Source organism: Armigeres subalbatus, chromosome 3 (genome assembly GCF_024139115.2).
Source record: "Armigeres subalbatus isolate Guangzhou_Male chromosome 3, GZ_Asu_2, whole genome shotgun sequence".
In the NCBI taxonomy this organism is placed as follows: Eukaryota; Metazoa; Arthropoda; class Insecta; order Diptera; family Culicidae; genus Armigeres; species Armigeres subalbatus.
This window is the reverse complement of record NC_085141.1, coordinates 358,453,005-358,467,894: the sequence shown is the minus strand read 5'-3', so window position 1 is coordinate 358,467,894 and position 14,890 is coordinate 358,453,005. Positions and strand designations below refer to the sequence as shown.

The following is a 14,890-nucleotide window of genomic DNA, read 5'->3' as shown; positions in this document are numbered from 1 at the left end:
TGTAGTAGATTGCAAAAAAGTTTGGATATTTTCTCCACTTACTTGCAAAAATGGAAAATTTCCCCGAATGCTTCCAAAACTCAGCTTATAATATTCCCACATAAGCCGAGAGCTTCTTATTTGAAACCTTCTAGCAGACATATTGTCACTATGAATGGGGTTCCAATTAATTGGTCTAGCGAAGCTAAATATTTAGGACTTCTGTTAGATCAAAAATTAACTTTTAAAAATCACATTGAAGGCCTTCAAGCCAAATGTAACAAATATATTAAGTGCCTATATCCACTTATAAACAGAAAATCAAAACTTTGTCTTAAGAACAAACTTTTGATTTACAAACAAATTTTTAGACCTGCCATGTTGTATGCTGTGCCAATATGGGCTAGTTGCTGCAATACCAGAAAGAAGGCACTGCAGAGGATTCAAAATAAAATTTTGAAAATGATTCTGAAGTTGCCTCCGTGGTATAGTACCAATGAACTTCATAGAATTTCTAATATTGAGACATTGCAACAAATGTCCAACAAAATAATTTCCAATTTTAGACAAAAATCGTTGCAATCTTCTATTGCAACGATTAACTCCTTGTACCCTTAGTATAAAATAGGTTAAGTTTAGTTTAAGTTGAAAACATTGTAATTCCTACATGGTTCAATTCAACCAGAGGAAAAATTCTAACTGCCAGAGGCAATTGAAATGTATTAATAATAACTAAAAGCGTAACATAGCAAATAAGGATGATAGTGTTAAGAAAACACGGAACACCTAGTCTAAGAGATGAATGCATGTATTAGAAAATTAGCAAATAAAATTAGTTAAAAAAAAAAAAAAAAAAAGACATAGGAAGGTTATCGAGTTACAGCGATTTCAGAAGACTAGTGATGGAATGGTAAACGATGTGGATATTATAACAGGGTATATCTTTGTCTCATAGGTTGATCATCTGGGAGTGGAATGCTAATTTTATCGCGTTTTCTAACAAATATTTGTTTATGAACTTATCATGGATTACTGTTTAAATGAGTACGATAAGGTTATTTATCTTGAAACGCTTGTTACATCAGAAGATTTGGTGGCACTTAGAATAGGATAGACTTGTGGAGCAATTCACGATTGTTGTTTTTACCGTGGATGAACTTGAATAGTTTTTTGGGTGTAGAACAGTCTTCAGAACCACTTTGAGCTTCAGAAGGAAGCAGAAATGCTTTTTTTTGTTTTTGATTCCTACCTATAGTGAGTGCAACATGATGGTCATAGTCCTCGTACAGATCGGGGTAAAACTGAATTTATCGTCAAATTACACTAAATTAATGATTTCGTGTGTGTTACTTCTACGTGAAGTTAAACGATTTACAATGATATGGAAATGCTAATATCATCTTCCAAACTTGGACGTACATGTTCATGATAGCATTAGAGGCGAAAGTATAGAATTGATAGTTCCGTTAGGATACGGCAGGCATGAAGAATGTTTTTATAGAAGTCGATTTGAAAGCGAGCGGAGGGCAATATTTATATGATGGCACATATCACACGACCTTCCTTCTGCCAAGCTCCCGTATGAAGGGGGAGGGAAGAATATCAGTGTGGAAGCTGATATATCTCCACTGGCAAAAGGAAGGTGGTTTGACTTGCTCATATGCCATCGCGTGCGGAAGGATTTGCTATCGACGAGTACTGTCTCCAAATTTCTAATATGACATCAGCATTTAGTCGAATAGGATTTTTATTGCACACCCCTTGGTGGGGGCATCCATCAATTCAGCTGTTATTGGTCGACGGTACAGCAGCAGTGCCTTTCTCTGCTTTGTTCTCTCCGAGGCAGCCAAGTTGGTTGCGACGAGACGGACGCAATGAGAAAACAGAACTGTGCAATAAAAATTATTGTTATTGTTATGCAGGGAGTCACATAGTGAGGTAGGCTGCGTTAAAACTATAAGACCACAAGGTCGTTCCACTGATCTGCCGGGATGAAGCATATGTAATGCAATAAACTTTTTTTTTTAATATTCCTACGTACTACTGAATTAGAATTTAAGGAATAATATGAAATTTACAATATTCTTTACAGTTATAAATTACTTAGAAGCCGGAGCGAAAATGATCGTACAAGTTATTCGAGAATCGTACTGTCGAAATCATTTCTTTAAACTCTGACTCAAAGCGCTAGGATACTTACTTAATTTCAATTCTTGCGGGCGAACAAAAGAAAAAAATCCAGCTCTGTAGTGGGTTGGTCGGTGGCTGGATATGCCATCTGACCTAGTTGGGTCAAGAAAATCCAACTCTGAAGTGGGTTGGTCGGTGGCTGGATATGCCATCGGACCTAGTTGGGTCAAGAAAATCTGACTCTGGAGTGGGTTGGTCGGCAGCTAGATATGTCATCGGACCTAGCTGGGTCAAGAAAATCCAACTATGGAGTGGGTTGGTCGGTGGCTGGATATGCCATCGGACCTAGTTGGGTCAAGAAAATCCAATGGGTTGGTCAGTGGCAGGATATGCCATCGGACCTAGTTGGGTCAAGAAAATCCAACTCTGGAGTGGGTTGGTAAAGTGCAAACCGAACAATGCTGAGAAGATTTTTGAATGTTTTCTGGTTTTAATGCTTGAATGTGTTCTTGAGCCTGGCAAGCTCAATGCATGACAGCGAACCGAAATCAGTTATTGTTAATAAATCAGTTATTGTTACTCCTCGTCGAGTCCTCGAATACTAGAATGTGTAAACCAAACAATGCTGAGAAGATTTTAGAATATTTTCTGGTTTTTATGCATGAATGTTTTCTTGAGCCTGCTAAGCTCAACCCATGATAGCGAAACGGAATCAGTTATTGTTATTCCTCGAAAGCTAGAATGTGTAAACCGAACAGTGCTGAGAAGATTTTTGAATATTTTCTGGTTTTGATGCTTGAATATTTGATTGAGGCTGGTAAGCTCGACCCATGCTGCCGCTAACCGCAAGTCAGACTTATCTGTATATGGCGCCCATATACAGATAACTCTGACTTGCGGTTAGCGGCAGCATGATAGTGAACCGAAATCAGTTAAGGTACCCCGGGGCAAGTGAAAATACGAGGTAAGTGGGTACTATGACTGCAGATGAATCGATGAACGTTTTTAATGGTAACAATGTTCTAGGAAAATGAAGCAGAACTATAAACGAATTCAACCGACACAAAAATATTTGGAATCAAAACCATTTGAGGCAACATACTAATGCTATTGCTTGATCATGACTTTAAACTATCGGGGAAATCTATTACTTTTATGTTAATTCAATGGATTTCCAACTAAATAGGGGAACTGTTCCGATCTCCATCTCACTGTACATATATCCATCTCATCGCTAAACACAGAAATACGGCACCAAATTCGTCGCTTCTTTTTGTCAACATGCGTGCTCACTGCTGAAAAAAATCACAAAAATAATAAACAAACCAAATTCCTTTCCATTGCTTTGTTTTTGATGGGATGGAAATAGGAGCTATGAGATGAAGTGGCGAACCGTTCCCCTATCCGTTTCTAAATTTATCATTGACGTGGAAAGTGAATATTTTGACCAATTAAATAATTGTGTGGCATTGAAAACGATTTATTTTTTTTAATTAAAGCCAAAATCTGCTATTTTCATTTGCCCTTGAGTTTTAACATACATGGGGCATGTCTCACTTGAACAACATTTACGATAAAGTTATTTTAATTGTTTTTAGATGGTTGTCTAGTGAAAAATAACTTCGTCATCCATGACAACGAACTGAAATCAGTTATTGTTTTCCGTCGAATGCTAGAGTGTGTAAACCGAACAGTGCTGAAAAGATTTTTGAATATTTTATGGTTTTGATGCTTGAATGTTTTTTGGAGCTTATATAAGCTCAACCCATGACAGCTATTGTTATTCCTCGAAAGCTAGAGTGTGTAAAATAATAAAAAAAAAGATTTTTGAACATTTTCCGGATTCGATGCTTGAAAGCTTTCGTAACAGTGATAATAAGCCATATAACGGAATCAGATATTGTTATCCATATACTAAGCTTTTTGAATATTTCCCGGTTTTGAATATATTGCAAGAGTAGAGGAGAAGGAGAATGTAGAGTATAATAATAATGAGGAAACTAACTTAAAATCGTTGTGTGTATTATACTTAAAACTTGTCAATTTTCTGAGAGCGTTTGGGGCTTTTGACAGTTGGATCCTTGTAATCGTCAGTCTGATAAAAGAAGTGAAGAAAAGAGGAATGCATTTTGGTCGCGCTCACCGTATTAATTCCGCCGGAGATTCCGGGATGGCATCGAAAGCGGAAATTCACGACACCATCCAGCCAGCTCACATTTCATCTATCATTTAGTCGGTGCACTGAATTCCGGAGCTATGATTGGTTTTGGCTTGAGTTGTCCTACATTTGCTGTTTTATTTTTCACAATTTGCAACCTTTGACTAACTAATAGATGGATGTTTGAGTTCTCTAAATGTCATTCCGATCTGTCAAAATAATGCACGCCGGGTTCCAGAGGTGAGCCAGCCGAGGGCTGAAAGCTTCTCAAATAAAGCCAATAAAAATAAGATTGTCGCTTCGGTTCCCTTTGTTCTGCTGTCCGAAACATGTTGGGTACCAAACTGTCAAATCGTATGTATTTTTCCTTCATTGACATTTAGCACCCTATTCTCGCCAACAAAAGATTTTCCGGACAGCGACGACAGCGAACTAAAATATCTTTTGTACAAACCTATATTATTGTATGAGAGTAGCATTACTTCCATCCGTTACCACAGATATTGATCATCTCTTAATAGAAGCAATGCACTTTACAACAGTCGAGATTTGTCCTGACCATGTCGTCCTTGCGAATGCTGAGGAAGGAAAAGGATGGTTAGTTGGACACCTACTTAGGAAAGATGCAAAGAACTTTACGACCTCTCATAGGTGCCACGGGAGATTTTTAGATATTTTCATTCCAAACCAGTTCAGCGTACGCCGCTTCCTAGTTTAGCGATTTATTTCGCACCTCACCTAACCTGCTAGCCACAGCGCCAAATCATAAATAAATTATTGGATTCAATTTTTAACGACTACGCTACCCGACAAAATATTTCCGCCATCAGGCATGTGGTGCTCCTGTTCGTGTGATAAATTAGACGGAAAAATCAATAATGCATTGCTTACTTTAACCTAGTTATATTTTCACGCATTTATTTGATGTTGAGTCATTTATTTTTGGGTGGTCGTGCTTTGCTTTTCTTTGGATTTCCATTGATGTGGGTGGATACTGGAGTGGGGCGCTGTTGTATGAAAGAAAAGCAAACTTCATCCAATAAAGTGAGATCTAGGTTTTCCGATCAACTGTGCAAAAGGTGGTCTTGATTGGTTGCGTTTCCGGCTTCCGCTTCTCTTTTAAACTTTACATGGAAATTAGTATGGGATACCATACATATAATCACAGGCCTGGTAGCGGGTCACTTTTTAGTGACTTGGTCACTTTTTTCGGGCAAGTCACTAAAAAGTCTCTTTTTTCGACCTCAAGTCACTAAAGTCACTTTTTCTCGCAAAAAGTCACTATTTTCAACTATTTTGAAACTATTGACTATTTTTAAATGAAGCTTTATGCATAAGTATACGGATCTTAGAAAAATGGTCGCTCTGGAACTTCGCCAGCCATTTTACTCGCTGCTCTTATTGGCATTTCACCAGTATCTAATTGACCTTACCCCTCAAAAAGTTTTATTTGCTCAATCGATTCTTTATTTTATTTAAAGTCAACTTTCCCAAAGAACCCATATTTTTTGACGCCTCTAAGTATTTTTAAAATTTAAAACTATATATTAAAAAAGTGCTGTTTTTCAAGATTGGGCTAACATCCGCTCGATTTGGAATGAACAGGGGTTGAATTTTTCAGACCGGTTCACACTTGCAGCATTTTTTCAACTTTTGTTTTTGATTTTTAAAATAGTTAGAGGCTTTAAAAAAAATGGGTTCTTTGGGAAAGTTGACATTAAATAAGCCAAAGAATCGTTTTTTGTTAAATATCTTGGCTGTGCATATACACAGCACATGTTTCGAAATGGAAAAATTGATATGAAATTTGCGAAAAAGAATCCACGTGTCTTGGAGGGACTCGAACCCTCAACCTCCTACTCTATAGATAGGCGTGAAGGTTATCATGCCTATCTAGAGAGTAGGAGGTTGAGGGTTTGAGTCCCTCCAAGACACGTGGATTTTTTTGTCGCAAATTTCATATCAATTTGTCCATTTCGAAACATGTGCTGTGTATATGCACAGCCAAGATATTTAACAAAAAATGATTTTCGTACGGCCGAGTTGCCTAATAATATGCAATATATTCCAAAAAATCGGTTTAGACAATAAAACGAGATGCAATTTTTGACGGGAAAGAATATAGATATTATATAAAGGGGATAAATGTGCTTATTCTGCGTCTCAAATGACTCGAGAATTGTCGATTCCGACACGTCTCACGTGAGACGACCGTGTAATGTGTAAACCAAATTCAAATGAGAGGAATCGACAATTGTCGCCTCATTCGAAACGCCTCACCTCATACAAGATGCAGAATAAGGGTGCAAGTCTCCCCAATTTTGAAGATTGCATGCGCTGAGATACATCGAAAATGAGAAAAGTTGATCAAGTTTGCCCAGTCTCCCCTATCAATTGCACTATTGGCGATTCAGATTAATCTTTTCAATTTTAGATAATCTTCCTGGTGCTTCAGGGAAACCAATAGTTGATGAAAGGCTTGTTATTTAGTGCATACCTAAACAAACATGCTTATCAGTTTTTTTACAATATTAATCCTTTGCCCATCGTCGATGTTTTCTTTTTATCATTGTAGCGAATTGCCATAAAGGATGATTGTATCTTGCACCAGACGCAACAATCACGGTTGTAATTGTTGAGTTATTAATAAAGTTATGATTCTCAGCGCGTGTAATTTTGGTAAAATAAAAATATTTATTTTCAAATCGAAACAATGGTATTTGCATCCATGATTGTACTGCAATCGAATTGAAGGCGATACGTTAGATATGTAAGGGATCCCCAAAGTAATTTTGCTGTAAGAACATGAGATAATAAAAGCCGTTTTTCTCTCCCAACATCCACTTTGATCAATATTTTGGAATTTTTCAAAATATATTGTGATGATAATTTATACATTACAAATAGCATGAATGTAAAAGATTCCAATCCTGATTTTTTTTTAGATTTTTTTAGATTCGTTATATTTTGACAACTTTTGAAATTGAAGTCGAGTCCGATGATCCTGCATTATAAGCAGGAGGTCGAGCTTTCAATCCCAGGTTCGTTGTAACTGAATTTTCATAATTTTTGTTCAGTTTTCTACCAAAATGATCCGCACTAAAAATTCCAAAAACTTCCGTGGCACCTATAGCAAATCTGCATCTTTCTTATGTAGGTGTTCAGCTAATCCAGGGATTGTAATTTTCACTCATTCTCACGAGAAGAGAATGTTCATTCAGGCAGATTTTTCCCTAGAAATCATTTTTCGGGGAAGAACAACAGGTCTTATGAGTGATAGATAACCATGTTTCGCTCACTTCCAGTGGCACAAACATTTGATTTGCTCGCAGGACTACTCATAGTTTTGAGTAGTCCTGCTTTTGACTGATATTTAGTAAAAATTTCCTTGGGATTAAAAGATAGGGCAAACGTTAGCGTTAGTTCTGATTTCGTTATGAGAGAGTGGCGAGTGAAAGATGGTTTCCGCCACAAATTACGAAAACAAAATCTCTCTCGACCCAAAAACGCTTGATTTCGTCTAATCGAAATTGCAACTAAAACTGGAAGTCACTATTTGGTCACTTTTTCTGCAACTGAAAGTCACTATTTGGTCCCTTTTTTCGCCAACTTTGGTCACTAAAGTCACTATTTTGAGCGGCATTGGTCGCTACCAGCCCTGTAATCATAATCAAAATGCAGAGGTCAGATAGCCTAGGGCTGCAAGCTTCAATTATAAAGATAAATGCTTATAGTACTTCAATCGGCCATTCAGTTTTGCGAACGTGAACGAGATTTACAATTCAATATGTAGGAATATCGACATTAGCTTTTCGGAAAAGAACTTCCAAGGAATGGTATTTTGATGTTCGAGTGCCTGTGATAATGCAATTAGCAGCGCCCCCCCTCTTACTCCTGTTTCATCCTCTTTCTTCGGTCTTCTTTTTCTTATTTCTTAATCATAATCGTATTTTTCTTCTTCTTAATTTTTTTCGTGTATCTCTTTTTTCATAGTTTGTCCTAATTTTTCCCTAATTTTTATCTTTATCCTTCTGCCTCATTACTTCTTTTTCCATATTTCTTCTTGTTTTTCTTCTTACTTCGTCATTCTACTTACTTCTTGGTGTAATAAAATTATACTGAAACATTGAGGAATGAGAAATGAATAGTGAATTTCTTTCTTCTTACTTGTTAATTACGCAACGTGTCCGTCAAATATTTAACCAAACGGTGGCGTTTTATGAAATACCCCTTGCGGCCAAACGGGTGCGCGATGATAGGCGATAGGCATTATGTAATTTATATTCCTCATTCTTAATTTCATACAAGGTTGTTTGGTATTGTTCTATTCCCTGAAAACCAATTCGCCAAACTAAAAATTTCTTCAACAGTAACCCCAAAAATATCATTTCCCTGAAAATTTACATTTTCTCGAAACTAGCATTTTCCCGATAATTACATTACCTCGATAATGGCATTTTTCCGAAAATAATATTTTCTCAAAAACAACAATTGTCCAAAACTAATTTTTTGAATTACGTTTTTCAGGAAACAACATTTACACTAAAATAACATTTCCCGAGGTATGCTCCGTTCTGATGATCCTTAACATGCAGTTAAAAAAAGTCAAGAAAATTTTTCCCAAGTGACAACTGGAATGCTTCGAAGACTTGCGTGCTAGTTGCTAGTTTTATGAATGTTTTATATTGGCATGCCAAAAAGCTTAAGGTTTTATTTTGGTTTTATACAGTTGTCATTTAATAAGATCCGCAAGAATACTGTGGAACCGTTATATGTTGGTTTTGGTCTAGACTTACTTAAGCTGTCAAGCTTTATATATTATGTATATATAATATATAAAAACCAATCTATGTACATATGTACGCTAACTACTTCTGAACCACTTGGCCGATTTTAACCAAATTTGGTACACACATTCTCTATCCTCAGGGGAAGTTAACAAAGGGATGGGTTGGTCATTTGGAAAAGGGGGAGGGGTGGTGGGAGGGGTTTTGTTCAGAAAACGAACAATTCTGTGTAAATTTCAACTCCCAGGACCGATTTCAACCAAATTTTGTACACATATTCACTACGAGGAGGCGATCATATGGGAGGGGTTTTGGGAAAGGGGGAGGGATTTGGAGGGAGGGGTTTTGTTCAGAAAACGGGCAATTCAAAGTACATTATGAACCTCTGTACCGATTTCAACAAAATTTGGTACACACATTCTATATCATAAGGAAAAGATAACAAAGGGACTGCGATGGTCATTGGGAAAAAGGGGATGGTAGAGGGGGAGGTGTTGTCTTTAGAAAATGAGCCGAAAACGGAGGGTAATTTAGTGTTACTTCTGAACCTCTGTACCGATTTCAACAAAATTTGGTACACACATTCTCTATCCAAGAAGATAACAAAGGGGGTGAAATGATCATTGAGAAAAGAGGGAGGATAAGGGGGAAGGGGTTGTCTTTAGAAAACGAGCCAATCATTGTTACTCCCTACCCCCAGGACCAATTCCAACCAGATTAAATGATGGAAATGCCCAATATTTGCGTTACGTAATTAATGGGTATTCCATTACTATACTGTACCAGTTTTGCCAAGTTCCTAATTTGGTAAAGTAAAGCAATTTTCGAGGTCGAAGTCGAGTCAAGTACGAGACACTGAAGACGGCCTTACCTTTGAGGTCGAAATACGTATCTGTCAAGATACAATTAAGTGGTGGAATTCAATGGGATGGTATTAACTCGTCTTATGACAAGTGAATTTTCGAGGGTTTTATTAACTCTAACAAGAGAAATATCCCTTATCTTTCTTCGCTGTTGATATTGATCGACAATGTTTTGGAAAATATGCATTTTTCAGGGTTGGCCAAATTAGGCACTAAGGCGGCCAAAACCGGTACATTTCTCCTACATAAATAATACATTTTTCATATCACTTAACTTCAAGTGGTGGATTGTTTGCTTTATGAATTCCTTAAGCCTCTTCAACCCGCATATATTCCATTAGGTAGGAAGAAAGGATTATTTAAAAAGCCAGAACATTTCTAAAAAAATTCTAAAAATTTCTTTTCTACAAATTTTACCAATTTTCTTAAAGATCAATAAAAACCCTCGCAAAAAAAAACTTGATTTAGTAGTGCGTGTGTTACCGATAAAGAAACCCACACTACCTTGTTGTAAATTCTCGCTGGATCTAGCTAGGATCAAATGCGATCGTTAAGGGCCGTTTTTGAACCTCAAACAGATTGCCTGTATAAAATGAGAAAATTTATCTAAGATCTTCCAAAACAATGTCTCTGTTTGTTTGGATTTGTTCGTATCATTGTTTCGTTCAAATTAAATATGTCTTTGTTCTTCGGAAGCCCTTTCAACATTGTCCAGCAACCACTTGACAATTCGTCATTCTCTATTAACTGAAAAAAACTGCGTTTTCCCAGCATGAATTGAAAAACGTTCCCATAACCGTTTTGCGTAGAGTTTGTAAACGGAGTTCCTTTCAGTCTGACTGCTTGCAAGATATTTTTCACTTTTCAGCATTTTGTATCGGAAAAATACAGACAACGATTAGGTAATACACTTCAATCTTCAAAGTTATATCTTGTTAAGGTCACTCCTGACAGAATCCTAATTACAAAGTGCTCGCGTTTTCGGGGGCACATCACTCGATTCGGAAGCAACGCACAACTGTCGTTTTTATTTTTTCACGCATGCTGCGACGCAGCAAAGCTGAATCAACAAAAATGACAGTTGTCCGCCGCCTCCGTATCGAGTGGTGTGCCCCCGAAAACGCGAGCACTTTGAAACTTGGATTCTGTCAGGAGTGACCTTAAGCTGCTTTGTTTCAAATTCAGGGCAAATTTTCATCTAAAAATGCTTAAATATTATGACAGACGTTCTTAACAAGTGGATTAATGAAAACAGTCAAAATGGCGCCTGTATTGATGAGCAACAAATTTTGTTGAAATTTTCACTGTTTATAGCTAAAAATGACGCTGCTTTTTATTTCATGCATACATAACCAATGAAAAGTACAAAAATATGTTAGTTATTTTTATACAAAAATTCTTCATTATTTATTAATTTGTCTTGTGTGAACGAAATGAGGCGTTGATTGGAATAAGTACACAGCACGGTACTTACTTCTGGAAGTACTCGCATGCGATTTCAAGGGCGAAATTTTTTTGTTTATTTTCTTCCGCTATCTTAATTACGTTGCTTTCATTTTTGCAATAGAAACATCTAAGCCTTTATCTTCTAGTTTGATCACCAAAAAACCTGCTGATCTTTAAATAATTTAAAATCCCTAGCTGTTTAAAATGCCCAATTACCAGTTCAGGAGTATAGGCTTAGAGGCATATTTTATTTCAAGTTTTATTCTAAGAAAATGTCGCTGATTTAAGAAAAAACTATTATTATTTTCGTAATCGAAATATCTAGCATATATATATATTTTTTTACTATTCAAACCAATATTGTCCTACACTCAGTGCAAAAAATCTTGGGTTTTTGGATTGGGTTCTGAAGTGCGTTAAAAAACTCTGATACAACCTCGATTGCTATTTGAGTTGAAAAGTAAAGAGTGGAACATTTCGTTGCTATTTTTTGTATTCTATTAAATACCGTAAACAACTTTGTGATCAATTTTTTATCCAACTATTTATAATTTAAAATGATAACTTCTCGATAGAAAAGGGAACTGTACGTGTACATAACTTGATCTCGAGGCCTAGAGTGACAAAAGTGTTCAGGTCACTAAAAATTGTCTTCTGTACTAGGCATGCATAGGTTATTGTTATTATGTCTTTATGAGACTTTCAACCCTTGGCTGGCTCATTTCTCATGCATAGGTGTTTTGATGATTCAGTTTCTAAAAAGACAATATAATTTCAACTGAAGAGAAGTACAACAAAACTGGTAGCCAGAAGTCAGTGCTTAACGCACAGATTGTTTTAAAACTCGAAATTGTTATTTCATTCCGTATGTCGTATGTAAGCAACTATTCATTGGTGACACACAAAAACCACGCATATCATTTTCGCGCAATCATCATTACTCATAATAGCGAGCACCTATTCAATCTGCTACGTATCTAATCTTAGTCGTTTTCTGTCGATCACGCAATGACCAGATACATTCACCTCAGCTACAACAAGTGTTCGATTTATTTCTTCCTTCCTCTAGGTCGTCCCCTTAGCGGTAGGCGTCCTGGTGGTGATCGCCGGTGCCGTCATTGCCAACTATCTGTACAGTAACAGCAAGAAAGACAAAAGCAAATCCAGCAAAGATGATTCCAGCAAGAAACCTGCCGGACAGTTGCGCACCCTGGTTGATCCACAGGAAAAGTACATGTTGCCGCTGATTGAGAAGGAGGAAATATCGCACGACACCCGCCGATTCCGGTTCGGGTTGAACTCGGGCAAACACATTCTGGGACTTCCGGTGGGCCAGCATATCCACCTTTCGGCCACCATCAATGAGGAGTTGGTGATTCGTGCGTACACGCCGGTGTCATGCGACGATGACCAGGGTTTCGTTGATTTGGTTGTGAAAGTGTACAAGAAGGGAGTGCATCCCAAGTTCCCGGAGGGTGGCAAAATGTCGCAGTACCTGGAAAGCTTAGCCATTGGCGATAGGATTGCGTTCCGTGGTCCATCGGGACGGCTGCAGTACCTGAGCAATGGGAAGTTTTCTATTAAGAAGCTGCGGAAGGATCCGGCACAAATCTACGAAGCTGATAAGGTCAGCCTGATCGCTGGTGAGTGTTATCTGGAGATAAGCATTATCAGATGTTGACAGGGGTGAATATAGAATTGTGGCGTTAGCGGTATGTTGGAAACTGGTGCGAACGAGATGGGGATTCAAGGTTGATTAGTTGTGAGGTGGATTTTTAGTTTTAAAGAAACTGTAAAACTATCAGTTCAGAAAAATGCAATGTCACTGATTTCGAATGTTTTAAACCAAAAGATTTCCATTTTAAGTAAGTTTTCATCTCACCCACCTAAATCTAAATAAATTCTGGTTCAAGTGTAATACCCCATCACATTTAACTTTCTTACTTTTGAAATGAAATGAAATGACTAATGAAAATGAAAATCAAAGTCAAAAGGTTATTTATTTATTTCTCATTATAGGTGGCACTGGTATCACTCCCATGCTTCAACTGGTTCGTGAAGTCCTGAAGCATGCCGATACAGACAAGACTAAACTATCCTTGATCTTTGCCAACCAGGTATGCTTTTAAGATTCGCTCACCACTTCAACGGAATTCCATTCAAACTCTTTTGCCCATTCTAGACCGAAGACGATATTCTCCTGAAGCCGGAGTTGGACGATCTGGCAGCCCGTTATCCGGACCAGTTCAAACTGTGGTACACTCTGGATCGCCCGAAACCCGAGTGGACCCAAGGTAAAGGCTTTATCACCGATCAGATGATCAAGGAGCATCTGTTCGAGCCGTCTCCGAATACCCTGGTGCTGATGTGCGGCCCCCCTCCAATGGTCAACTATGCCTGCATACCGGCGCTGGAAAAACTGGGCTACCAGATGGACCGTACCTTCGCCTACTAAGTACCAACCTATCTATCACGATCCATCAGTGAAAAGTTTTAAAAGACATCGTTCATAGATTACACCGCACTAGAAAAGACTCAAATATACATAGGCATAAGTGTTGCATTTCCACCTTGAGGTCTCGGTGGTCCCTTCTGCCAACATCACCACACTGAATACAATAAACCTACTAATGACTATCATCGTTGTCATCGCCGTCGTCGTCGTCGTGGCCGCACGCACTCAAGTGTCCTCAGCTCGTGTCGTTTGCCGTCGCCTGGCTTTAAAGTGTCGAAATTTACTGTTTGTGAACTATTATAGGTTACGAGAGATGCCTTGCAGCAAGTCCCTAGCCACGGTTTCTTGAGTATTTAGGTTCTAGACTATGTTAGGGCACAGGAAAGAATTTGTATCAGTAAATGTCAACGAAGATCCCAATTAGAACGCTTTAGCAAATTTTCCTGTAGCGGGTAAAGATCGTTTTGAAGGAGATTACAAGTTACTATACTGCAAGTACTATTAGGGCCCAGTTATTTATCTAATGTTACTGAGAAGGTGAAGGAGATTACGGGAAAGAACGCCTGCTAGATGCTGTCGGAGACAGTGAAGTTGAAAGATCAATCCTTAAAATAAGTCGAGTTACGAAATATTGGATAGCATTCTATCGTAATACAGTTGTAGTGTATTAGAGTTGGTTTGTTGATTATTGATATATCCGAAATCTCCATGCTTGTTACCATCATCAAGGTATATAAAAACTTTGACTCAATTATACCAATGGTTGTTATTTAAAATAACGTGTGTAATAATTAGATATTTTATTATTACCGTGCACGCACCTAACTTTGCGCAGCTCCTAACTTTGCGCATTATGCGATTATTTTTGTCATAGAATGCGTTTAAATTGAATTTCGAAATATTATTACAACTAGTCAGCACAATATACACGTTATTATAACAGCGCACGCATTTTGCCGCTGTTAAAAGACAGATTTTTTATTTTAATAGTTGAAATTCGTACTGAAAACAGTGAAAATGATCAAAATGACGTGTTCTTAGCACAATTGGACAAGTGACGGTCTACCCGAAA

General features: G+C 37.7%; 1 protein-coding gene across 2 annotated transcripts in view; it reads left to right on the top strand.

The window, feature by feature from the left end:
- LOC134226201 (NADH-cytochrome b5 reductase 2) overlaps positions 1-14,490 on the top strand; it is a 30,399-nt gene extending 15,909 nt beyond the window's left edge. For both annotated transcript variants that reach the window (XM_062706814.1, XM_062706815.1), the window contains 3 exons: positions 12,433-13,006; positions 13,383-13,480; positions 13,546-14,490. In XM_062706814.1, coding sequence (XP_062562798.1) covers positions 12,433-13,006; positions 13,383-13,480; positions 13,546-13,818 — 945 coding nt within the window. In that variant the 3' untranslated portion in view covers positions 13,819-14,490. The remainder of the gene's footprint in view (positions 1-12,432; positions 13,007-13,382; positions 13,481-13,545) is intronic.
- The last annotated feature ends 400 nt before the right edge of the window (positions 14,491-14,890 follow it).